This window comes from Copadichromis virginalis, linkage group LG3 (genome assembly GCF_057382275.1).
Source record: "Copadichromis virginalis isolate Kocher_CV1m ecotype Utaka linkage group LG3, C_Virginalis_male_GT1.1, whole genome shotgun sequence".
NCBI lineage: Eukaryota > Metazoa > Chordata > Actinopteri > Cichliformes > Cichlidae > Copadichromis > Copadichromis virginalis.
The window spans coordinates 13,314,830-13,342,254 of record NC_140620.1 but is presented as its reverse complement, the minus strand read 5'-3'; the positions used below and the strand labels follow the sequence as shown (position 1 = coordinate 13,342,254).

At 40.4% G+C, this 27,425-nt stretch overlaps 1 protein-coding gene and 1 pseudogene across 2 annotated transcripts in view; one reads left to right on the top strand and one right to left on the bottom strand.

Moving 5' to 3' along the window:
* LOC146712896 (coxsackievirus and adenovirus receptor-like) overlaps positions 1-18,966 on the top strand; it is a 147,229-nt gene extending 128,263 nt beyond the window's left edge. Inside the window, exons 1-3 of one of the 2 annotated variants that reach the window (XM_085445098.1) lie at positions 15,338-15,653; positions 16,805-17,143; positions 17,375-18,966. In XM_085445098.1, the coding sequence (XP_085301224.1) occupies positions 15,593-15,653; positions 16,805-17,143; positions 17,375-17,553 (579 nt within the window). In that variant the 5' untranslated portion in view covers positions 15,338-15,592 and the 3' untranslated portion in view covers positions 17,554-18,966. Of the gene's footprint in view, positions 1-15,337; positions 15,654-16,804; positions 17,144-17,374 lie in introns of those variants that run through there. The other variant, XM_085445090.1, reaches the window with a different exon arrangement.
* LOC146712897 (nuclear factor 7, ovary-like) lies at positions 2,463-4,045 on the bottom strand (annotated as a pseudogene).
* Positions 18,967-27,425: the final 8,459 nt, after the last annotated feature.

The window sequence follows — 27,425 nt, the reverse complement described above, 5'->3', positions numbered from 1 at the left end:
CACTACCCGACTCACTGGACCCTCTACAGTTCGCATACCGCCACAACAGGTCCACTGATGATGCCATAGCCCTGACACTACATACTGCCCTGTCACACCTGGAGAAGAGAGACACGTATGTGAGAATGCTGTTTGTAGATTACAGCTCAGCATTCAATACCATCGTTCCCTCGAAGCTGGACAGGAAACTGCAGGATCTAGGACTGAGCAGCTCCCTCTGCAGCTGGATCCTTAGCTTCCTGTCTGACAGACGCCAAGTGGTCAGACTGGGCAGCATCACCTCATCCCCCATCACACTGAACACTGGTGCTCCACAGGGGTGTGTACTGAGCCCTCTCCTGTACTCACTCTACACCTACGACTGCACAGCCACTAACAACTCCAACATCATTGTGAAGTTTGCGACGACACTACAGTGGTGGGTCTTATCACCAACGGTGATGAGACGGCTTACAGGGAGGAGGTCAGCGCCCTGACCCACTGGTGTCAAGACAACCATCTCACCCTCAACGTCGCAAAGACAAAGGAGTTGATAGTGGACTTCCGGAGGTGCAGAGAAGTACACACCCCCATCACCATCAGCGGTGCTGCTGTGGAGAGAGTGAGCAGCTTCCGGTTCCTTGGAGTACATCTGGCTGAGGATCTTACATGGTCAGTACACACAAACAAAACAGTGAAGAAGGCGCAGCAGCGCCTCTTCTTTCTCAGGAGACTGAAAAGATTCGGCATGAGCCCCCGCATCCTCAGGACCTTTTATCACTGTGCCATTGAGAGCATCCTCACTGGATGCATCACCACCTGGTATGGCAACAGCACCGCCTACAACTGCAAAGCTCTCCAGCGAGTAGTGCGGTGCTCTGAACGGATAATTGGAGGTGAGCTTCCCTCCCTCCAAGACATCTACAGGAAGCGCTGCCTGAGGAAAGTGGGGAGGATCATCAAGGACTCCAGTCACCCCAGCCATAAACTGTTCAGACTGCTTCCATCAGGAAGGAGGTTCTGCAGCATCCGGTCCCGTACCAGCAGACTGAGAGACAGCTTCTTCCATCAGGCCATCAGACTGCTGAACACGTCATAGACACCTCAGCTTCACTACGGGAACTTCAACATTATGCACTCCACACTGTATATAAATGCCACTTGTTTTGCACATATTCAACTCTGTATATTTTTATATATTTTATTTATTATTATTACTATTTAATTTGTAAAAATGTGTATACACACACACACACACACACACACACACACACACACACGTAGGATAATATTTAGTATACACATCCAGAAATGCATACACTATTATATATTGTACATATATTTATTAGTTTCAGATGTAGCCATTCTTGTATTTGCTGGTTTGTGTTGTTGTGTTTGCACATCTCTGTTGCTTGTGGGGCTCGCACACAAGAATTTCACTCGCATGTGCTGTGCCAGTGTGCCTGCACATGTGATGTGACAATAAAAGTGATTTGATTTGATTTGATATTTAGGCTTCAAAAAACAGTCCAAGTTTATTTCTTTGGACTTTGTTCACTTAATGGATGTTTCCCTGCATTTCTATTTTCACACAGTTTATTTCTTACAGCAGGAAAACTGAACAGAATGTATGTAAGAGGTCAGAGTGAGGATGACGTCACTTAATACAGGAAATACATGTTTGTCTGTTTTGATGATGAAGGACTTCTTCAGCTCTGTAAACAGCTACACTTGAGAGGACAGAGGTGATTTCATGGATCAATAACAATGTGTTTATCAGCTTTCATCATCGCAGTGCAGACATGACGTCAGATCTATCAAAGTGAAGGCCGTCTCTCTGATGACGTCACAGAGCAGAGTCCTTCTGTCCAATAAAGGATCTCAGATCAGCTGCTGCCATCTTGTGGCCACAGTTGGTTACTGTCTCTGAAAGTTGTCTCATGTTTCCTGTTGTCCTGCTAACAAAGGCTGGAGCTCATCATGCTGAGAGGGCAGCAGCATTTTGTGGCTCTTCACACATGTTCATTATATTCTGATGATCCTGGATGGAGACAAACTACAGATAAGTGTGTTCAGCCCAACTAGTTTATCTCATTACAGCAGTTTGATGTTTCCCTTTGAATCCCCCTGAAGATCCTGACAGTGAAGCACGTACATAATACTCCAGCCTTTCAACTCTGAGCTTATTTAGTTCTATTAATACACTGAAATCTCATTTGTGTCATGAAGAAAGTCTTTAATCAAACAGAATTCAAAGAGCAGAAACATTTCATATATGGAGTTAAACATGAATCATTGTTTCAACAACATATTTATTGTTGTCATAAACAGACAAGAAGACAACAACAAACTGCTCCTCCCATTCAACACATGTCAGTCCATATCCCAGCAAACTAAATCATCTCCATTTACACATCAAATAGAAACATGAATCACTTGGAATGATTAGAAACTTGATAGAATTTCAAATCTAGTTTGGGGAGTCATTCAGTGAGAAACAGTGAAATGATTTTCCATGTGAAAAGGTGGACAGCAGAAACAGAAAGAAAGAGTGAGAACTAAAAGAGAAACAAAGAGCTTTGGAACAACGAGGCAGCAGGAGGACAGCTGCAGTTTAACAGCTTCAACTCACTGACAGGAAACAACATTAGAAACATCATCATCCTCAACTCATCTGCTGCACTGACACTGACACCTTCAACGGACACACCTTCACTTTATCCCATGTATAAATGTATGGAAACATCCTGTGAGTGAAAGTGTGTGTGAAGGTGTGTATGTGTGTGTTAGTATCAGGATCAGAGAACGACAGCTTTCCTCTGTTCCAGTCCAGATTCACTCTGATCCTCTGGAGCTTCTTCTCTACTGAGAGAGCAGATTCTGCTGATGGTGAGTGTGCTGAGTATTCACCTTCACCAAACCATATTATCCATAATCCAGACCGTATGTCTCCCTTCCTCTGCACAGACTCTGTGAACACACCCAGTGCCCACCATGTACTGTCTCCAACTTCAACATCCCAGCTGTGAGTCCCTGAGTTAAAGCCCTCAGAGCCCAGGACAGAGATGTAATTATCAAACCTCTCTGGATTATCAGGAAGCTGCTGCTTCTCTCCTCCTCGTCTCACACTGGTCAGATCTTCAGACAGGATGAGTTTTGGATTTGCAGTGTTTGGGTCCAGAATGAGAGGAGTGTAGGAGACCATGTCCTTCATGTTGTTCCAGATGTTGAAGGTCAGGTTGCCCAGGTGTTTGGCCTGGTCTATCAGAGCTCCTGAGGGCAGCTGTGGATCATCCAGCAGGGGGCAGCGCTGGACTCTTTCCACTGCAGCCTTGTAGTTGTGCAGGAATGAGACGTCTTCAGCTCTCAGCTCCTCCTCTGTGGCTCTGACTGTGTCTGAAAGAGCTGCTATCTCTCTGCTCAGAGCCTCCATCTTCTCCTTCATCATCCCACTCTTCTGCTCCTCTTCCTCCCTCAGTGCAGCCAGCCTGGCCTCCTCTTCCTCTGCTAGAAACTGCTGAAGCTTCTTAAACTGCTCCTTAATCTGCCTCTCTGTGTGTCGGGCCTGGACCTTAATGTGTTCTGCTGTTTGATCAAACTTCACTTGAACTCGTTTGCAAACCTTTAACTTCTTCTTTAAGGGCTCCAGAGTTTCCTGAAGTTCCTTCTTGTGTTGTTGTGCAGCTTCATCGATGGGTCTGAATCTGTGATTGGTGTGTTTTTCTGAGTCTCTGCAGACGACACACACTGGCTGCTGATGGTCCAGACAGAAGAGTCTGAGTTTCTCAGAGTGCAGACTGCAGAGAGCCTCTGAAGCTCTCTGATCTCTCTCCTGTAAGAACGACTCACACAGGTTCTTTAAAGCTCAGTTTAAAGGTGGTTCATTCCTTGAAGATCTTCTCTTACAAACTGGACACTCGTGTGTTGGTCTCTCTCTCCACCATCTCTTCAGACAGTCTTTACAGAAGCTGTGGCTACATGACAGAATAACAGGATCTCTGAAGACCTCCTGACAGACCGGACAGCAGAGATCCTCCTCTGATCTGGAAGCCATTGAGTCTGTGAGTGAAGCTGAAAACAGCAGACAGGAAGTACAGTCAGTCCTGGCTCCCCTCCCTCCTCTACCACCTTCACTGAAACTTCCTTTGAGTCGTGTTTTTGCTCAAACTCACATTCAGTGTGTGGAGCGTCAGCAGCTTGAAGCAGCAGTGTTGGAGTTTTCCACTTTTCTCTCCTGTAGCTGGACTCACTCAGAGGAAGCTGCTAGTTTGGTCTGAGCTCAGTCTGATCGTCTGTGCGTCTCTCTTTACTGAGGAGGAGGAACTTCCTGTTTCCTGGTTTGTCACATTTGAGTGACGTGAGGGGAGGAGACAAATGTTGCTGTTTGACTTTTAACTAAGGTGTGTTTCAATCCTGCCTGCAGCTCAAAAGCTGTAAAACAGGTTTTGTGTCTTTTCACCTCCACAGGTCACAACATGAAACCTGTTGTGAAGTTTATAAAATAAAGTGTCACTCGGTGGTGCAGCTGTTTGTCAGCTTCTATTTTAGACTTTGTTCTGGTTCTTGTTCAGGTTCCCAGCAGTGGGAGTGTAATGCAGTCACACACACACAGGTGGTGTTAAGGTGGATTCACTTAGTTACAGACAGTGGTGTTATTTCCTGTAACTAAGGGTGTGTTTCACTCCAAAGTTCAGACATTAACCTGCCAGAAGTTGTATAAGTTACTGATAAAGAGCTTTTATCTCATTTCACATGTTGTCCACAATCTCCTCGTGATTACCTCTGGAAAGCCCCGTGGCACAGCTCTCCATCCAGTGCAGCTTTATGGTCATTGCTGTGGTTCCAGAATCTTCTCATGATGACCAGTAGGTCCCCAAACAGCATGACCTTTGACCTCAACCCCTGCCTGGGCTGTCAGCTATGGTCCCTACTTCTCGCTGGGTCTCTGAAGGTTTCTCAGGAGATTCCACCCTTGAGATCATTTCTTCCAGCAATGCTCTGCTGCACCTGCATCTCCTCACTAGAGGAAAAACTTCTATTTGGAAAACATGTCAACCATCATCAAACCAAAATTTCCTTTCAGTTCAGTGAACTTCACTTATCAAAAAATACAATTATTTATTATTTATTAATTATATTATTGGTTTATCACGTTTTCACTTTCACTTATAGGCCATCAAAGTGTTTATTATCTTTACCCAAATAATTGAAGCAGAACTTGTTCCATATTCAGTTTTTCAGCAAAACGTGTTTGAGAAAAGATTCATTCTTATATCTGGAGGAATAAATATATTTCAATAAATATTAACGTTAGCCTGCGACTTTGTTCCAGTTTTGAATTTTGGCCCACTGTGTATTTGAGTTTGACACCCCTGATCTAACCTCTCCTCTTCCTCACAGCTCTGATTTCTCTGAGGGAGATGTTGTGACTGTAATCTGTGAGGAGGACCAAAGCTTTTCTGATTGGACTGTGAGGAGAAACACAAGCAAACTGCAGAGGGCTGAGTGTGGAGATGGGCGGGGACAACAGCAACGTGATCAATCATGTTCCATCAGTACGCTGGTGCCTCACGACACCGGAGTTTACTGGTGTGAGTCCAGTAATGGTGCCATCAGCAACCTGGTTAATATCACAGTCACTGGTGAGCTGATCACTCTCACTTTACTTCTTATTGCATCCACAAATTGAGCTGAACATGCAGGTACATAGATTCTGTGCTGTTCTTCACTGATCACCTGCCTGACTGACAGAGTAATGAAGGACTTCCCTCCCTCGGTGCTTCTTAATGTGTCAGGATATTCTCCATTACTGAGTTAAGACTTCCTTATTTAGATCTAAGCTCTGGATTATCTTGCACGTCTCGTGGCTCCCAAATGTCTCTTAAGTTATTATCCTCTGTAGCCTCATACTTTAGCTTTACTTGGCAAATGTGAATGCTTTGTGTGCTGACAAACCCTTTTGCATGTAGTGTTTTTATGAAAAGCCTTATAATTGCCTAATTTTGTGTTTTTGTTCTGTTACAAAAGCAGGCATTCTTACTGTTGTTTAATATTTTAATCAAACCTTTAAGTTTAATTCAGCACAAAAAGCCCCACTGTGAACAAATCCACAGAACAGAACCAAACTCAGCAGCCAAACAGTTTGTCCTCAGTGCAGGTCGACATTCAGAAAAATCAGCTGTCAGTCATATTTCTGTGTTTTTGTGTCGCACTCTCCTCCACACTGCTGTCTGTCATCTCACAGGTATGATGTGCGGAGCGATGCTGAACTTCCAATCCCAGCGTTTCATGTTGCAGGATCAATTCCCATATGAAAATATCAATATGTAATTTGATTACATTTGTTTTTCATCATAAATATGACAGACAAAAGTAAATTCAGCAATTAGCGGGATGGTCTGCAATACCCTGTTAACAGGAACTACACTCACCACCTCTCATTCATGTGCGTGTTACGGCTCTGCGAGAGTGTGAGCCAATGAGAAACCAGAGGCACAAAACTTTAGACCACAAAACACACAATCTGATGTTGGTTTGTAAAGATGTTGCTGATGAGACTTTGTAGAAAGCAGCTGGTCTGAGTGATGTGATCAGAGTGCAGCAGATAATGTCTGACAGCAGTTTGAAGAGCAAATGGATTCTGTTCTGTTCTTCATCATCACCTACCTGACACCTCACAGCTGTTTCTCACCTGCAGGTCACACAGGAGGATCTGTTGGACTGAAGGTCAGCCTGTCACTTCCTGCTGTGCTTCTTGTTGCTGCTGTTTTCTTCATGTAAAGAAAACAAAAACAACAAAGAATCAGGATCCAGCCTCATGTTGAGCTGCAGCAAAATAAAATGTCTGAATCTTTTTAAATCAGCACTCTTAGTCTCCCGCTGGTGGTTTCAGCGTTGTCAGTGAACCTGGGGAACATGAGATGATGCTGGTAACAGAAATCAAAGGGAGTGAACAGCAGACAGGGATCAGCTGCAGGTTTAATACACGTCCTGAATTTGGTTTAGTTTGAAGTTTCTGTAAAATAAAACCAAACGTTGTGATTTGTCTCTTTATGAATAAAGTTGAATTGAATTTCTCTCTGAGCTCCTGCTTCTGTTGTCTGTCAGTGATTTTATCAGTGGACATCAAGTAAAACTTTGCCTTTGGATAAAATGAAAACTGTGTTCACACAGTGTCTGTAAATCCACGGGTGAAAATAACACATGTAACATTCACACAAGTCCACGAGTGATTGAATGAAATGTGATCATGGAAAAATAAATTCAAAACTATTCAAGACTTTTACCATTAACTGTCATCCTATTATGAAGTAACAGGAAGGTAATAACACTATAATATAATAATAATAAAGAAAATTAAAAATATGGTATAACAGAGCTCACTGCCTCACACTGTCGATAGCAGCATTTCTTTTTAACCTTATTTCATTTAAGGCTCAGACGATCATCTGTTTTCACTTAAAGTAGTCTAGCTCTGATATCACTTTAGCCTCTGGATGGAGGATTTGCTATGTTAACTTATAGATAATAAACTCAACGTATTACAGACCAAAACCAAACACGTCCGTAGTATAAGACTGGATTGAACTCCCTTCACACCTGTCTCGACACAACAGTCAGGTCAGTCCCTTCCCTTTTAAGAAATCCACCTTAAATGTGTTTTAAATGTAAGTGATGCAAAATGAATTTAATATTTTATCTTCAGTTTGTCAGGTAGCATCAGGTCAGATGGATGATGTTGGGTGAGATGGAGCAGACAGAGATGTCATCACAGCTGAGAGGAAGCAAAAGCCTCAACATCCAGGCTTAAAAGTGATGTAGGGAGCTAAAGCTAAAGCTCTGCTTTCTTTGTGTGCTTGTGCTAACAGCAACTAATGAGAAATGTGATGACAATTGTCCAGCTTTGTCCTTTTATATTCTACCAAATGTGAAGTGAACCTGTGGTTATACAGTAACGATAAGAGCATCTTTATTAGTCCCACATGTGGGAAATTTGTTTTGTTACAGCAGGAAGTGGACAGTGCAGTTACATAGCAAACATGAGAGAACACTGGAATAGAATAAGAAACTGTACACAACTGTACCCAATAGAATAGAATAGAATGATAGGATAAAAATAGAATACACATGCTACATACAACTGAGTACAAATACAACGTTGTCAGAAAAAGAGTGTTACACTTAGTCCTATTGCACATGTGTGTGTTTGATCAGCTGCAAAGTCTTTGTGGTGGAGTCTGACAGCAGAGGGGAGGAAATCTCTCCGTCCCACATCGTGGCTGCTGCAGCCACTGAAGGAGCTGCTCTGAAGCGCTATAAAGGTTTGTGATGATCAATACAGGTTTACAGCTCAGATCATACTGAGTTCATTATGACTGATATAAATATGTGATAGAATAATAATAAATCGAGTAAATTGTGATTGACAAACAGTTTTAAAGAGAAAGTTTGTTAGTTTAAATTGTGTGAAAGGTCAGAGATGGAGAGAACACCAGGCTGGGGCTGAATATCAGTGTATTACATGCAAATCTGATTGGATGACAGGACAGAGCATAAACTGAAGCTGGCATGGATGTTCTGGGTCTCCTGCCTCTGTGAGATCAGCAGGTCAAAGATTCAATAGCAAAACTTGGTTGTTCCAGCAGCGACGCCGAGGGCAGTGAGCTCTGAAACCCTCCCAGATGAAAACGTGCCCGATCGAGAGGTGATCTGCTGCTGATGGGTGACGAACCTACTCAGGTCTCCAGCTCTTATCAGAGGAGGCAGTGAAGACACCTGAACTTCAAGGCAGTCGGGCTGGGCGAGTCTGTGATTACATACTTTTATCTAAGTACAATCTGAGTATTTTACCTGTAAGTAATCTTACAGTATTATGTTATATTGTGAGTCCTTCTTACAGATCTTCCTAGGTTGAAAATTAAACAGTACTAAATGTAACAAGTAGACAGCAGCACTAAAGTCATCAGTTTAATGGACACAGAGGAAGCTTTTCAAAGGCTTAAGAAGAATAACATGATGCTAGAACATCACATTTTATAATATGACAGTAAAAATAACTCACAGAGATCATCTTCTATGTTTTCCTCCATAAGGGCGGCGAGCCTGGGTCCAGCTATTTGAGTGGTGCCTTGTTTTGGTGAAGCTTTTGAATTGCTTGGCCTTTGAGGCCTGCATGGAGCTCAGGCTGACACTAAGCACAGAAAAGGCCCACAGTGGGTGCACACACAGGATACAGATCTGTCAGGTCATGATCAACAACCACTGACCAAAGCCCACTGATCTCTGACCTCCCAGCCCATTCTTCCTTCAGTGGGCTGCTTTCAGTCATTATGCAAATGTTCTGTTTATAAGATTGAGGAAACCTGCAGTCAGCTGAGACTGAAGAAGTCACCTGGATGAGTGACGAAACGTTTCTCCCACAAAACGCTGCGTCCAGATGAACAGAATCAGCTTTTGGAGATTTACTTACCTGGATGATTGAGCATGCATCAAGACGTTTGGCAGCTGTAGCAGTCGTGGAAAATTCCCTCTGTGGCAGAAAATCCTCGCAGATGCAGTCTTGATACCAATAGATGGATAAAAACTGGAGGAAATCCTCAGAGGCCTTGAAAACTCCTAAATGGAAGTAGCTTCTTCTGCTGGGTCTATTCTGTTGGTCTGAGACTGGCTTCCCTTCATTGGCTTCCTGTTAAATCCAGAATTGAATTCAAAATCCTGCTCCTCACATACAAGGTCTTAAATAATCAGGCCCCATCTGATCTTAATGACCTTGTAGTACCATATCACCCTATTAGAGCACTTCGCTCTCGCTCTGCAGGCCTACTTGTTGTTCCTAGAGTATTTAAAAGTAGAATGGGAGGCAGAGCCTTCAGTTTTCAGGCCCCTCTTCTGTGGAACCAGCTTCCAGTTTGGATTCAGGAGACAGACACTATCTCTACTTTCAAGATTAGGCTTCAAACTTTCCTTTTTGCTAAAGCATATAGTTAGGGCTGGACCAGGTGACCCTGAATCCTCCCTTAGTTATGCTGCAGTAGACGTAGGCTGCCGGGGATTCCCATGATGCATTGAGTTTTTCCTTTCCTTACCTTTATGGTTATGTAAGTTCCAGCTGGAAGGTGATCATCGGTTGGAGATTGAATGGGGACGACTACAAGACTGGTTGTCCCTACCTATGCCCCATTTCCAATCAGGCTGTGCTTACTTGTGTGATGAAGTTTCTGCATCTAGAAGAGCTAAATTAGTTTTTTGTAGAAATTATTATTATTGTAATTAATTATACATTTTTGTAGCTGTAGGAGTGGGAAGCCTTTTACGTCATTTTTGTTTCCTTTCTACAAGGCTTTGTTTGTTGTGTTAGATGTGTCCCTCTGATGTTCCTCTAAAGACAAATAAAACATTTTGTTTTGGTGAAACTGTAAAACTTGCTGTGGCATTGGTGCTTGAATGGGGAAGTCATTTTTTGTGTTGCATACATCTCTGGGCAGATATTTGGGCAGTAATTTTGAACACCATGTAAAAATGTCAGTGGACATAATGCAAAACCCAATGCTTCAAATCACAGCATCTAAAACCAAAATTGTGCCAAAGATGCCTCATTTCTGTTTAATAGGATAAAACAATGCTAGCTATGTTATAGACACAGTAACCCAAGGAAAGCAGTAAGTACACTGACTGACATTGTTACTATGACAACAACAAGCTGACATTTGGACAAAAAAAACCTTGGAGTAATTATTGAGAAAAACATTAAATTTAAATAAAGTTTTAAAAAACACATGACCAAAAATGTAACTAAAACACATCCTCTGGATGTTTCCAGAATATTTTAAATAAATAAATAATTTAAGGAACAACAACAAAAGAAGATCTATAATCAGCATTTATCTCTTCTGTTTTATTTGATGGTGGGGAAATCATAATCATAAAGAGGCTTCTGATTAGAATTTATTTGTTATAAATGTGATTTATATAAACTTTCATTTAGTACGGTGTTTTGATTATATGTAATATATTTTACTTATTATTTATTTATATTCAGTTTGTATTCCTGAGGATTTTGGGTTTTTTTTTATAAAAACTAAAATCAGGACAGAATAATTATTTTGCTGTCTTATTTAATGAATCATTTCAATGTAAGCAGCTATCTTTTGAATATGTGGCTTTACAGCTGAAGGCCCCATCCAAAGTTGTGTTTCTTAATGTTTACAGGCCTCCCAAATACTGCACAGACTTTTTTAATGACCTCAGTGAACTGCTGTCTGTGATCTGTGTTGATTTCGACTGTGTAATTATTGTTGGGGATTTTAACATCCATGTGGACAACCCTCAGGACAAAGGGACTAAAGACCTGAGTAACACTCTGGGCAACTTTGGGCTGACTCAGCATGTAACAGAGGCCACACATAATAGAGGACACACTCTTGACCTACTGATCTCCAAGAGCCTGAGCATTTCAAAGGTTACTGTGTCTGATGTGGGCGTGTCTGATCATTACTGTGTTTTCTTTGAAAGTAAAATCTCAGCCCACATAAATATATCAACAGCTGTGATCACAAAACGGTGTATAACTGAACACAGTAGTGAGATCTTTAACCAGGTCTTCCCATTAACACCTGACCTGTCCAAAGGTTCAGTCAATGAGCTCGTCAATAGCTTCAATGCTAACATGTTAAATGTAATGGACACTATTGCTCCCATTAAGGTGAAGGTTATCTCTGGAAGGAAAAAGTCTCCATGGAGAAACTCCACACTGGTGAAAAATGAAAAAAGAGAGTGTAGGAAAGCTGAGCTTGAACTTCATTCGACCATGGCCTGCAATGACTTTGCCAAATTCTTCACAGAAAAAATCCAAAAGATTAGACAAGCAATTGGTACATCAACAGCAGATCCAGGATATGTACTGTGTCCACCAAAAAACTGTTTAAACACCATGAAACAGTTTCACCCGATTAACAGCAAAGACCTGGAGGACATCTTAGGTAAACTGAACTCCTCCTCCTGCTGTTTAGATGTCCTGCCAACAAGTTTTTTCAAAAAGGTCTCAAAGACTTTGGAGTCAGACCTGTTACAGATCGTCAACTTTTCTTTAATGTCAGGTGTGTTTCCAGAACCACTAAAAACTGCTGTAATCAAACCTATACTGAAAAAGGACAATCTTGACAAGACACAAATGAACAACTACAGGCCGATCTCAAATCTCCCATTTTTAAGTAAGATCATTGAAAAAGAAGTTTCTCAACAGCTCAATTACTTCTTAAAACAGAATAACTGCTACGATGCCTTCCAGTCAGGTTTTAGACAGAACCACAGCACTGAAACCGCTCTGACCAAAGTGTTTAATGACATATGTCTGAATACAGACAGTGGAAAAATGTCAGTCCTAGTTTTACTGGATCTCAGTGCAGCATTTGATACAGTTGACCACAACATATTACTCAAACGACTGGAGAACTGGACAGGTCTTTCAGGAACTGTACTAAACTGGTTCAAAACATACTTAGAAAACAGGAAATACTTTGTATCAATAGGTAACTTCACATCTGAGCAGACAAGTATCACATGTGGAGTTCCCCAAGGTTCCATCTTGGGACCCCTTCTGTTTAACATCTACATGCTCCCACTGGCACAGATTATAAAGAACAACAAAATAAACTATCACAGCTATGCAGATGACACACAAATATATATCACAATGTCACCAGGAGACCGAGGCCCTGTACAGGCTCTTGGTAAATGCATTGAGGAAATTAATGACTGGTTGTGCCACAATTTTCTCCAGCTAAACAAAAAGAAAACTGAGGTAATAGTCTTTGGCGCCAAAGAAAAACGATTACAGGTCACCAGAGAACTTCAATCTATACATCTAAAAACCACAAACCAGGCGAGAAATTTGGGTGTAGTGATGGATGCAGACCTAAACTTAGAAAAACACATTAAGACAATAACAAAGTCAGCTTACTATCACCTCAAGAATATTTCAAGGATAAAAGATCTGATGTCTCAACAGGACCTGGAAAAACTAGTCCATGCATTCATCTTTAGTAGGCTTGATTACTGTAACAGCATCTTTACAGGTCTACCTAAAAAATCAGTCAGACAACTACAGCTCATTCAGAACTCTGCTGCTCGAGTCCTCACTAAGACCAAAAAAGTGGACCACATCAGTCCAGCTCTGAGGTCCTTACACTGGCTGCCTGTCCGTCAGAGGATAGACTTCAAAGTTCTGATGCTGGTCTATAAAGCTCTGAATGGTTTAGGACCAAAATACATCAGTGACCTCCTGACCCAGTATGAACCTTCCAGATCCCTCAGGTCATCTGGATCTGGTCTTTTATCAGTTCCCAGAGTCAGAACCAGACACGGAGAAGCTGCATTCAGCTTTTATGCTCCTTATATCTGGAACAAACTCCCAGAAAGCCTCAGATCAGCTGAAACAAATAAAGCACCAAATCCACACTTTTAAGCTTAAATTTCAAAACTTATATTTTAACTACTGATTTTATCTACTGTTCTGATTTTATCTACAGTTTTTTTAAATCATGCTTTTTATTGTTTTTGTTTTTTAATGTCTCTGTAAAACACTTTGAATCACCTTGTTGTTGAATTGTGCTATATAAATAAACTTGCCTCGCCGCTTTCAGCCACATTTACAAAAACGCTCCTCCTGTTCTGATTTTTCTGATTATAATCTGAGAGAAAGTGCTGAACTCCTCCTCTGAGCTGTTACAGGAACAGATGTTGGCAGATGTGTCAGTGACAGAGTTACAGTTAGAGAGGTCAGTGAGCAGGATTTCTATCAGGATTCATGTCAGATTTATTATAATGATGTCTGTTGGTTCACACTCACGGCTGCTTTGGACTGATTCCAGCTCAAAGAGCATCAACATGTTTTCATGTTTCCATCATGATGAGGAGCAGAAACTCTGAGGATTCTCCTGAACTGACTACAGTAAGTCATCCACAGCTTCTGCTTTATATTCTACATATTATTCAGTAAATAATAGATAATTACTGATAATTAGACACTTTCAGAGGGACAAAAGTAAAAAAAAAATAAAATCTGTAGTTAAGAAGTACAGATACTCAAGCTGTACAAATACTCTGGTAATAGCTGAAGTACTCATTAAACTTCTTTACAGAAGTAAAAGTGAAAACTATAGGCTCTGAAAAGTACTCAGGTCCTACCGTAGTACTCAGTAAAAGGTAGTCTGGGGTTAAAGTGGATGTGGCAGGTAGAGGAACTCTACGACTGAGTGCAGCAGGGATAAAGAAATAAGTCAGAATCATTTGTTTTGTGAGCTCCAGCTGTTTCCAGGCTGTGATCAGCTGATCTACAAGCAGACGTGAGCCATCAGCGCTCGTGTAACACAGTACAGTACAGAGCTGTCAGAATGAATCACCCAAGTTTAGTCTCACACTCTTTATCCAGGTTGTTGGCAATTATTAATTAATCGCCCTTCAGTGTCACACCAACACAGTGTCAACACAGCAAAGTGAATGTGCCACACACTCCATGTGTCATCTACTCATCACCATCTGAAACTATAACCTTCATGGGCCAATCACAGAGGACGAGACAGACGAAGTAAAACTAGACACAGGAAGTAGGACTCACTGGTTCTCCATAAAGAACAGAGATTTTCAGTTTTTTAGGTAAAACGTTTCAGTTTTCTTGGTTAACGTTTGGTTAACATCAACCCACAAAAATATTTGAACAGAAACTCCAAAAACGAGTGAAACTAAATTTAAAATATAATTTCATTTTCAGTGGATGTTAACCATGAAAAGCCTGAAAGATCATTGGTAGAAAATTCAAATTATATTGGTCGAACATATCAGACTTTCAAAGCATCTTCAAAGTGTTGAGTTTAAACGAGCAGCTGAACAACAGATCAGCTCTAACCCTCAGGGACATTCAGATTTATTTAAACCTTTAATCTGATCTGATGTGTTCAGGTTTAAACTCGGGTTCAGTTATTCAGTGAAAACACCAACAGACTCAGACATTTAGAACAAACTAAGAGTCAGATGAGCAGAAACAGAGAACACGGACATGTCTGCTGTAACTGCGTCACTCTGCTCCACGCTGATGTTTATCCTGTTCGTCTCTGCAGGTGAGATTTAACTCTGAGATAAAACAGGAAGTTTTGGCTGCACAGTAAAAATATTTCCCTGAGACTTATTTTCATATTGTTTCAGTTTTTCTGTTTGTGGCGATGAAACAAGAATCAAACTGCCGTCAGAAACAAAACGTTCTTCTGCTTCAGCGACTGAAACACAAACTGTTCCTACATGACGACACATGAGAGGTTCTGATTTTGTTCTGTGGAGATCGTTCAACAACTGAACACTAAAACTTTTCTACTTCGCCTCGTTTGTTGTGACGCACTCATTTCTGCGCATCCTCAGTCCAACCTACCAAACGTCACTCTAACGCCACGTCCTCACGAGACACGGAAGAGTTTGAACCGCAGCTTTAACTTTATTTAAACCTTAAAAGTAATCTGATGTGTTCAGGTTTAAACTCAGGTTCAGTTATTGAGTGAAAACACCAACAGACTCAGACATTTAGAACAAACTAAGAGTCAGATCGGCAGAAACAGAGAACACGGACATGTCTGCTGTAACTGCGTCGCTCTGCTCCACGCTGATGTTTGTCCTGTTCGTCTCTGCAGGTGAGATTTAACTGATAGAAACTAAACTGAGTTTATTTCTGAGATAAAGAGTCTCAGTCTGGTTTACATGCTGATTATATTTCTCTAAGAAGTAGTTTGTTACTCATTCAGTGTTGCGATCGACACAAAGCTGGGTGGAGTCTGTGTGTTGGTGCAGTTTGCAGCACAGACACAAAGAAGTGTAATGTGTGTGTCAGTGTGATGTGTTGTAGTGTCAGGAGTCAGGATGCAGCTACAAAGCTTTTGGTTCAATGTATACAAACAGCTGTAGCTCCATAAAGGCAGCATGCAGAGACTCACAGTGTCTTATAATGAGAGGCTGCTTTCTCTCACACATTATGTTCACTTATTATCAGCACATGTTGTTGTTTGTGGAACAGAGTTATTGTAGTTTTTCTCATTAGTTGGAGTTTTTATTCCATTTGGACTTTTTGTGTTTAGTTCAGTTTAGTTTCCAGATGATTTTCTTCTTTTTCAGGTTTGATTATTTATTGCTTGAAGAGTTTTAATAGTTTTATTCTTTTTTCATTCTTACTGTTTGGAGGTTTGTGTCAGAGGCCAGATTCAGGAGCATCAGTACAGCTGTTACAATAAAAAGCAGTGACTCAGTCTGACAGACGTCCAGAGTCTCAATGAACTCGTCCATCAACAACATTTTATCAAACTAACAGATTCTAAAACCAAAGATTTGTTTTTCAGATGATGTTTTTCATCCGTCTCAGTCTTTGCTCATGAACTTTGTCTCCAAACGTCTCAGCCTGAGCTTCCCTCTGATGAACTCGTTCATAATCTCGTCCATTCTGCTCTCAATGAAAATCTGAACATGTTCAGCTCGGCCTCCTGTCTTTGTGTCAGAGTCTCCAAAGCAAACATGACAGCAGCTCACTGCCATCTTCAAACCTTCCCTTTCACTCTTGCTGCTGTCCTTCTGTCACAAATCAGCCCTGATGAAGATGCTCGGGATCAGGTGAGGAGGAGGAGAAGACTCGCTGTGGTGACGCCTGAAGGGACACAAGAAGAAACACAATCAAAGATCATCATCTAATAATAGAAGACTGTCTTTTATTGTGTGTTTCTGATTGGCTGCTGTAGAAGTGAACAATTGTACTTTGACCTTTAACCTCTCTGCTCTGTGTTGTTTCCTCTTTCAGACCAGAAAACCATCACAGCTGAGTCTGGACAGGACGTCACTCTGACATGTCGAGCTGCAAACAACAACATCATTATTTTAGAGTGGAGCAGAGCTGACCTGAGAGATGAATATGTGTTTGTGTTCCGGGACGGTCACTTTGTTCCAGACGACCAGCATCCATCTTTTAAGAACCGGGTGGATCTGCAGGACAGACAGATGAAGGATGGAGACGTGTCTTTGATTCTGAAGGATGTGACAATTAATGATGCTGGATCATACGAGTGTCGTGTTGTTCAGCGAGTGAGAGGACCTATGACTCTAATCATCAGCACCAACCTGACAGTTTTTGTTCCTCCAGGTGAGTGAGTAGAGTTGAGTGTGTGTGTGATCAGAGGTGAAGCTGCTTCCTGGTTGTTGTTGTTGGTTTGTAAAGATGTTGTTGATGAGACTTTGTAGAAAGCAGCTGGTCTGAGTGATGTGATCAGAGTGCAGTAGATAATGTCTGACAGCAGTTTGAAGAGCAAATGGATTCTGTTCTGTTCTTCACGCATCACCTACCTGACACCTCACACCTGTTTCTCACCTGCAGGTCAGACAGGAGGACAAGAGAAGGATGAAGACAAAGAGAAGGAGGATGGATCTGTTGGACTGATTGTTGGTCTGTCAGTTCCTGCTCTGCTTCTTGTTGTTGTTGCTGTTGTTGGTTTTTTGATCTACAGAAAACATAAACAACAGCAGAGAGTGGAAACAAACCAGCCTCCTGTTTAAGTGCAGCAGGTTTAAAATGTCTCAGAGGTTTTTCCAGCTTTGAGTCTGCCGCTGCTGTTCAGAGTTCTGGGTGTTGTCAGTGTTTAAAATCCTGCAGAAACAGATGAACTGAGCACGTTGTGTTAGCTGGCTCAACTAAACCTGAAACTGCAGTCAGAGACAGCAGGTATCACCGTGGTGATTATCACCTTTCTCTGCTTCAGGCTCTGAGCACGCTCAGATGAAAAGGAGCGTTTCATGTATCATGTGACTTTTCTTCTACACAAAATGGTCCCTGTGAGCGCCACCCAGTCCAATCAGAGACGTTACTCACTGATAACTTCACTAATGTCTCCACTACATGAATACAGGTACATTGTAACAGTGTGATGTGCAGTTTAGCTTCACTCAGTGGCTTCAGCAAGTTACAGTTTAACAAGCTGCACATATGAAACATTTCCTCCAGCAGAGAATCGACATCACAGTGAAAACGTGGCTCTAACAGCTGATTTAAAAACAAAACTCTGAACATGAAATGCTCCTGACCAGGTGATCTTTCACCATCAGTTACCATGGTGATTTAGCCTCTTTCTGACACAGAAAGCTCTGACTTTGAGTGTGACACAGCTCACTGAGACATTTTGTTGTGCACGCCTACTTTTAACTCTTCAAACAAATAAAATCAACACTTGAACATTTTTCACTTTGATGGTTTTGTTTCCACTGACTGTAGTTACATCATTTTGAGCTCAGATTACATATTTATGAAGTTTTTCACACCTGAATCTTTCAATCATCAAGATCTGGTTTCAGTTTTCTCTTTATCTTTGTGAGCTGTGTGTGTTGTTTACCCTCAGTATCCATGAACAGTGTTACAGACCTGGGATCAGTGTTTTTGTTTATAAGATCAAATATGACCTCATTATGTGAGTGTGAGCTGTGGACCACAAAACCTCAACAACACTAATCCTCGATCAGCTGTTTCAATAAAATTACATCCAAGTATGAACTCATCCCATCGTTCATGCATCAATTTGTAGCTGACAGATGGTTATGCACATCCCTGGTTGCCTAGGTAACCCTCTAACCTTAGATAACGCTATTGTTGTCACTCAGCAGTATGATTTAATGTAGTTGTTTCAATAGATCTCAAAGATAAGAAAAGTTCACCTCGGTACTCGCTGACTTCACATAAGTGATCAGTTATTGCGTTTAAAAAGTGTAGCTACTCGTGTTTGACCTTGTATGTATGTGTGTTTATGCTCTGATTGTATTTTCCTGCTGCTCACACAGCATTAGAAAAGCCTGAAAACTCAGTGTTCACAGAGTCTGTAAGCCCCAAATGTTTGTATGAAGGACAGAGAACAAACAACAAAGGTCAGTGTGAGAGTGTCTCTGTATTTGAACAATAAACTCTTACTTTGGTTTAAATTATTTATTCTTTCATTTGTGTTGTTGGCAGAGAAGCTACATCATGTGAACTTCATCATATTGTCACATGTCATCACAGATTCAAAAGATGTAATATTTGTGTGTTTGTTATTAACAATCGTGCCCCCAGACGCCAAAACAGTGCCAGCAAACTGAAACTGAAAAAACTAACTTTAGAGATGTTGCGTAAATGGAAGAAAGCAGTCTCACATATTTGTTTAATATGTGCATTGAAGGACATGTCCTGGTCAAAAATGACTCCAAGGTTCCTCGCAGTGTTACTGGAGGCCAAGGTAATGCCATCCAGAGTAAGAATCTGGTTAGATACCATATTTCTAGGCTTTTCAGGGCCGAGTACAATAACCTCAGTTTGATCTGAATATTTATATTTATAACAAGGTGCAATAATAATTAATGTGCAATAATAACAGTGTGCAATACACATACACTTATTCTTCTTTTTTATACTAAGTTAATATACTGTGTTGTGTTGTTTGTTACGTTGTGATGTGTCATATCGTGTCGTGTTGTGTTATATATAGTGCCGACGTAGGACAGTTTTTCCAATTTCATTGTACTACTGTACTATGTATGACTGTGCAATGACAATAAAGAGTTATCTTATCTTATCTTATCTTATCTTATCTTATCTTAATTAAGAAGCAAAATCAGTTTATTTCTAAGCTCAGTTGATCTGACTGAGTGATCTGAGTGAGCTCAGCCTTCACTTTCTACAGGGAGATGTTGTTTTCAGGCACAGAAGTAAAGACATGTTTACCCACAGCATTCAGTTACAGAGGAAGACGTTGCTCTAAGGCACTTCAGAAACAGAGGTTTGTCTGTTATTGGAGGGACAAAAACAATGAAAAGAGAATTCAACAGGTACATGTAAATCTTTATTAACACTTACACACTTACATAGTGCTCATATTTCATTCAATCACAGAAGGAATTCACTGATTGTCATTGTCTTTAAAAAACAAACTCTTATAAGGCACACATGAACTGAGAAAAACCCCACAAACACCAAGAGGATGTTTCAAGAAGGCCACAGAGAGAAGAGTACAGAAGTGGAGCAGTTCAGTGATGTAGGTGGAGGCGTCACACTAGGGCTGCTCGATTATGGCAAAAATGATAATCACGATTATTTTCACTGAAATTGAGATCACGATTATTTGACGATATTTATTTAACCCTTTAAGACCTACTATAGAACCAAGTCCACCAGAGCTTATATTATATTTTTACATGCTGTAGTGCCATTTGTGGGAGCATTTAGAGTTGCTATACAACTGTTATAGCCCATATTTTAATAATATGTATGCATTAAGTCCATAGTAACTACATTAATTGCAAAAAAGTGCAATAAACTACAAGAAAATTGAAAATCGTTTTTGTTTTTTTACATATATTTCTACTTGGAGAAATTTAAGAGGTTTATCCCTCAAAACTTTAAATACAAAAAAGTTGCAAAAAATAGTTTACAACAACAGGAAATTTATTTTGAGTGTCTTCATAGTTTTATTTTGGAGATACACCAATTTTTATATACACTGCAGGAAAAACAAAAAAACAATCCTATGATGCAAATTTGCAAAGAAAACAGCATGTGCATCAAAATAAACTATTTCCAGCAGTGATGTTTGAGTTCTAAGCATCCCAGCAACTATTCAGAAAAGTCAAACATGACCAGTATAGGTTTTTAAGGCCTACAAGTAAAGAACTACATTTCCGCGAAAATGACATCACTTCCGGTTTCGGCCAGGAAATGGCGGACATGTGATAGTTCGCGCTGACGACTTTTTCACTGTGGGAAGTGTTACGAACAGCTGATAGGAACGGCAAAGCGTGTTTCTGGAATATTATGTTTTTGTTCCTGCAAGCGCTTTTTATGCAATTTTTGCAAAGCTGTATGTGGAAGGAAACCGTGACCGAGGACAAGCTGATGGCATAAGATGTAAGTACAACTCCTCCGGTTTCATATGCAAAACAAATTATTGCGCTAGCTTACGCGGTTCAGGTTCTACAGGGATTTAAAAATTGTTACACAAAACGGAGTGTGCTGCTCTGACCGGATTTAAAGGGTTAACAATGACTTAAAAAAATAATATAAAATAGTGTGCAACACCACTGAAGTTTTTTTTTAAACTCTCTTTTCAACCAACGGCAGTCACTCTCCAAATAACTTCTGCTTAGCTTTCCGAGCTTCCCTCGGGTCCTCTTAATCAGCGGTCTCCAACCTTTTTTGCGCCACGGACGGTTTATGCCCGACAATATTTTCACGGACCGGCCTTTAAGGTGTCGCGGATAAATGAGGGAGGGGCTAATAATCGGCTCAGTCATTTTTAATGATCGTTGAAAGCCCAGATCGTATTCGTGATTAAAATTCAATTAATTGAGCAGCCCTACGTCACACCATCAGGCCATGAAAATATGAACCATGATTTGAACCTGAAACAGTGCAGAAGCTCTAACAGTGGAGAGATGTTTGGAGTTAAAGCTTTGGTCAGACCAGAGATCAGAGCATCAGTTCATCACACTGTCCTCACTGCTGTAATATTAATGCCACACTGTTGTTCTTTCATGTGCTGATGTGATGCACTCATGTTTACATGCTAGTGTTACTGACCATTAAGTTCTGTAGGAACCACACATTAACACACAGCATACACGGATAAATAAAAAACACCCGTTGATGTCTTTGGACTGTGGGAGGAAGTCAGAGACCCAGAATCCACTTCAGGAGATACATGTATGACCTTTGTTCCTCATGCGCTCCATGTGTTACTTTACTAATTCACAGTCTGTTTCTGTGGGCAACAGGATGACTGTGACCTCCGACACTGCTGTCTCATTACAAATCCACACAAACATGATGTGTATATTTATACATTATGAGTGGCAAGTTTCCCTAAAATCACAATGTTTCTAACTTGAGCCAAACTGGTGGATCTGAAAATCCATCTAAACAAATGAGTCAAACTTCACCCAAAAGAGCACCAGTGTACAAAGGTTTGCATCATCTATACAACAGTATAAAATGTGACAATATGTTTCATATTTTTGTCTTATGGGTCTGTTTATGAAAAGTAATCAGGTCTCAACCCAGCAAAGTTGTTCAGGATGTTTTGCTGGTGTCAAAGGTCAAAGCAGTTTAAATCTGACCTGAACAGTGTGTCATCTTAAAGAAAAGTTGAAGAGGTTGTCAAACTTCTCAGTGCAGGATCAGAGAGAGACGTTAACAGTTTGTACAATCTGTTAAATTGGGTAAGATTGGTTTACAAACTAAAAACAATGTCAGCCAAAGAGATGATTTTTATACAAAGTGTTTTCCAGTGGACTGTACTTAAAGAAGAAAAAGTCACATGAAGCTAATAAACAATCACACCAACATAAAATAGTTAATTTGTCTAACCTGAAGCTCCAACACTCACTGACTCTGAGATCAGAAATTCATGTGTGTTTGTAACACAGTTTGACTTTGTGTCAGTAAATCTCATGAACAAGATGAATAAACTGTAGTTCAGAGTCACTGACAGCACAGACACACACTGTTGGTCCGAGTCTGAACATGATGATCATCAGAGTCGACTGCTGGATGTTCAGGAGAGTTTCTGTCTGTCCTCAGATCGTCCGACTCACAGTTCATCTCTGTCTCCTCCTGGCTGACCTGCAGGTGAGAAACAGCTGTGAGGTGTCCTCTTCTAGTTCAGGAGATTAGATGAAAAAATCATTCATAACATTTATAAAGTGAGAAAATGTTAATGTTGATTTTTCTGCTTTTTATTTAAAAACATGATCTGACCAAAACTGCAGTCTGGAATCTTGCTTTCACCATAAAAAAATCATATTTTTTTTCAAATACACAGGTCTAACAGCTGCTTCGGGGTCAGAGGTCATGTTGGGTTGATCCAGCTGTTCTTTATAATTTGACCTGTTTGGCTGCAGACTGTGAGAGCTCATTAAAACATGTCTGAGACTTTTGGAAGGTCAAATCCTCGAGTCTCTGAAAACGTGTTTGTTTATTATGAGGCTGAAACATCTGAACCTGTGATTCAGTGACAACAGCTCTGTCACACCAAACACTGTGTACACAGTTTACTACTTTTATATACGAAGCACTTCAAACAGTGCAATATATCAATACCATGCAATATATAATACTATATACCAAACATCATACTTACAGTTTGATATAATTGTTCAAAACAACCAAACATCTAAAAAAAAACTGACTTTTTAGGTTTCTACACTGAATAAATATCCAAAAACATTTTGACTGGTTAAAATCACGTTTGCAGAAGATTTGGTGGTTTCCTGGTGTAGAGTTACTAGAGTTAGAATAGAGTTAATATTCCTTCTTTAATAATCCTTTGTTGTGCTCACTGCTTGTTTTATTCCTGTGTTTGATGATCAGAGTCTCTGTAAGTCATGAGTGTCAATGAACGATCAAATGAGAAACTCCAGGAAGTGCTGAGTGGACTGTGCCATGGGGGAAATATGATGTTGTTTATGTTTAATATTTATGCTGTTTAGCTTACATTTGAGTTATTCTGGATTTGATTAATTGACCTGTTAACATACACCAGGTCACCAGTGCATTACTTAAAGCTTTAGCAACATGCTAATTAAACATATGTTCAAGAAATAAAAAATATTAACTTCATCTGATCCAACATTCAGATTATTTTAAATGTGCGAGTCTGTAATCTCAGCGACTAACAGAGAACCTGAGTGTAAATGTGACCAGATGAAGTGTGAGGTTGTGAGAAAGTCTCTGACTGCATTCATAGATGTGTCCTTTCAGCTGCTCGCTCTGATCCAACCTTTGGTCTCTAAGAAGAGGCTTCAGGGAGACGTTTGCTACGTTGGACTGTAGGACCATCAGAAATGTGTGCAGTAACAAAACAGGCAGCACTGAAAGCAGCTCTAAGTGTTTGTGTTGTTCAATGATTTGTGCACAACAACAACAATGGGACCTCTCTCATCCATCAGTCACCATGTGGACATTTTTCTGACACACTTTGAAGCTGATGGACGTTTTGTGTCTGCACTAAGTACGTTTTCAGCAGCTATGGCAGCGGCAGGATTCACTTTCACAGACTCACAACCACCAGCTCCACCCCTCCCCTCCCCCTCCAGCTGTAGGCTTTATCATTGAGTTTCCCCACACATGTTTACAGACGAGTTAGAGAGCAAGAGAAGAAGAGACATAAATGTCTTTGTTTCTGCTCTAACCAAACAATGCTGCTCTACAACTCTAGACTACCAGCCACAAAGACAACAGCTGGAGAAACATCTGTCTACCTCTGACATCCACCAGCTCATCCATACAACAAACAAACATCAACAACCAGGAAGCAGCTTCACCTCTGATCACACACACTCAACTCTACTCACTCACCTGGAGGATCAACAACCAGTTTGATGAAGCTGTGTTTGAATGAGCGTGCTTCTACCATGAGGAAACGACACTCGTATGTTCCAGCATCATTAATCGTCACATCCTTCAGAATCAAAGACACGTCTCCATCCTTCATCTCTTTGTCCTGCAGATCCACCCGGTTCTTAAAAGATGGATGCTGGTCGTCTAGAATAATATCACAACCAACTCGGAAAAGAACATTTCCTGACTTCAGGTCAGCTCTCTCCCACTCTAGAGCGAAGATGTTGTTGTTTGGAGCTCGACATGGCAGAATTACATCCTGTCCAGACTAGAGATGGCACGATACCACTTTTTTATGTCCGATACCGATACCGATATCATAAATTTGGATATCTGCCGATACCGATATGAATCCGATATAGTGTTTTTTAATCAACAAAACTGTTTTTTTTTAAATATCTTGCTGCATTTTGTATATGTTCATACTCAAGTTTAAAACAACAACTACACTAAAGCTATTCTGTTATACCTATATGCAAAAAAAATTTCATAGTTCAGCAATACTGATCAATCTAATAAACTTAAACCTACACCATCCTCCCTATTCTGGTATTTTAAAGAGTACTTAGCGTAAATATTAAGCAACCTAACTAATAGGGTTCCAACTCCCAGCAACAACAAAAATAAATAAATAAAAAATAGGGAACCACCCCTCACGCTCCACCTCATGATGCTTAATCGACGTAATCAACCTTAATTTGATGCAGTGTGAAAAAATAAATGCACAGAAATCAATTATTTTTCAAGAAATATTAAATAGATTCAACATCTTTCTTCAACAAAATTGCAGACTGCACAGATGGTACCTTCCCAAAGGAAAAAGTACTATAGCTTACTAGGGTATATATATTAGACTTAATAGTCACTATATACAGTAATTGACTTCTATTCATTTTACATCAAATTAAAACTTTGGGTGTCAGATAATTATTTATTAAAAGCTCGACATTTTAAATGAGAATAAGAAAGAAAAGTATGTCTTTGTGCCCCCTTTTCCCTGTTAATGCCCTATCGGCCCCCCTGGCTAAACTTTGCTAGATGTGCCCCTGCACAGTTACCAGCGTCAGCTACGTAGAAAAAGATCCTGGTGTAGAAAGTAATATTAAATACATTCTAACACAGCTGATCAAGCTTAAACGTGCTGCTGTTGTTCAGCCGCTGGTTTCCTCTGTCTGGTGCAAAGTGGGCCAAAAGCAAACAAGAGACACGGACTCCCAACAGAAAAGCCGATCAGCTGATCATTAAGCAGTTTCATGATTGAAGTAGCAGCCGGAGAGCGAGAGGCAGTCGCTCGTTAAGCTTAACGCAGGAATGCTTTACAAACATTCAGAGATGGACTTACACACTTGCTTTACTTCTCTCGGGGATAACTTTGTCGGAGATGAAATGCCGGGTTGCTAGCAAAACTCCACATGCTATCCAGACCACCGACAGGTCCCGCATGCCACAGCCGCTCTATCACGTGATGCATACTGCTCCAGCGTGCTAACGTTCTGAGGTGAGTTACGGCGTGTTGCAAGTTTTGTGAGGTGCTTTCCTGATATTTAATGGATCGGATTACATTTTTTATTTTTCTCCGATATCCGATCCAGTAATTTAGGTCAGTATCGGAGCGATACCGATACGTAATATCGGATCGGTCCATCTCTAGTCCAGATTCAGCTGTGATGGTTTTCTGATCTGAAAGATGAAACAACACAGAGCAGAGGTTAAAGGTCAAAGTGCAATTATGATCAGAATGGTTGACTTTAAATATTTTGTTTATTTCCTTTGACATTTGAGTTTTATTTATTTTTTTCATTTTATTTTCAGTTACAGCAGCATGTTAATAGCAAAACTTTGAACATACAGTAGTTTGCTGTTCAGTTTTTACAATACCCCAAAAGATAACAGAAAGAAAACAAACAAATAAACTAAAGAAACCCCTACAAAACAAAAAACAAACAAACAACAACAGCAAAAATAAAATGGATGGATGGTATCTGGTCATGACAATGTGGTCATTTTAAATGTTTCCATGTACATTAGAAAAGGCTGCCATGCCTCAAGAAATTTGGTGGTTGAACCTACCAGTGTATATCTCATCTTTTCTAAATGCAAAAACTTCATGAGCTCTGCAAGCCTCTGTTCATGTGTGGGAGGAGCTTCCTGCTTCCATCTTAAAAGTATAAGGCGCCTTGCAATGAGTGAAGCAAAGAATTTGAATAGTATTTTGGCAAAGTGATGTTTTGAGGTATCACCCCAAAGATTAGAGCAGAGGGATCATAATTAACGTTATATATCTCTGAAAAGGTGTTAAATATACCCATATGGAAAAGAAATAGAAAAAACTTATAAGACTTGCATAAGATGTGGCCTACTTCATACAGTCAATCATATAAGGCTTATATGATTTACTCATGAAAGTGGCCACTTTCTCATTACTTTCTTATATTGTTTTAGCAAATATCCAAAACATACAAGTTTCATTTATATGATTTTCAAGGGATCTTAATCTGTTTTCACTCTTGTATGCTTTTCATACAAGCTTCACACAAGACCGATACAAACTTTATAAGATTTATATGCATCTTTTCCGTATGGGTAGACACCCAATAGTTATGAAGATTGGGGCCAAAAACTATGAAGGAGTGAACCTGTTTCTGCTTTACATCTGTTACACAGGGGGTCAGCCCATGTCTGGCACATATAGAAGAAGAGTGTACCCTATGGAGAAAACATAGAGCTCATCTGTTAAAGTCATCCCAAGGTCTTTCTCCCACTGAGCTTTAAGGATGGAGAGAGAAGGAGATTGAAGATCTAATAATATAGCATACATTTCTTTAATCGCCCCTCTCTTATGAGTGTTTATATTAATAATTTTATCCAAAGAAGTTTCCTCAGGTACTTCTGGAAATGAAGGAAATCGACTCTTTACAAAGTGGTGAACTTGTAAATAGCGGAAAATATGTTTGCGAGGGACATTAAACTGCTTCAGGAGCTGCGTGAATGAGAAAAATTCCATCTGCAAAAAGGT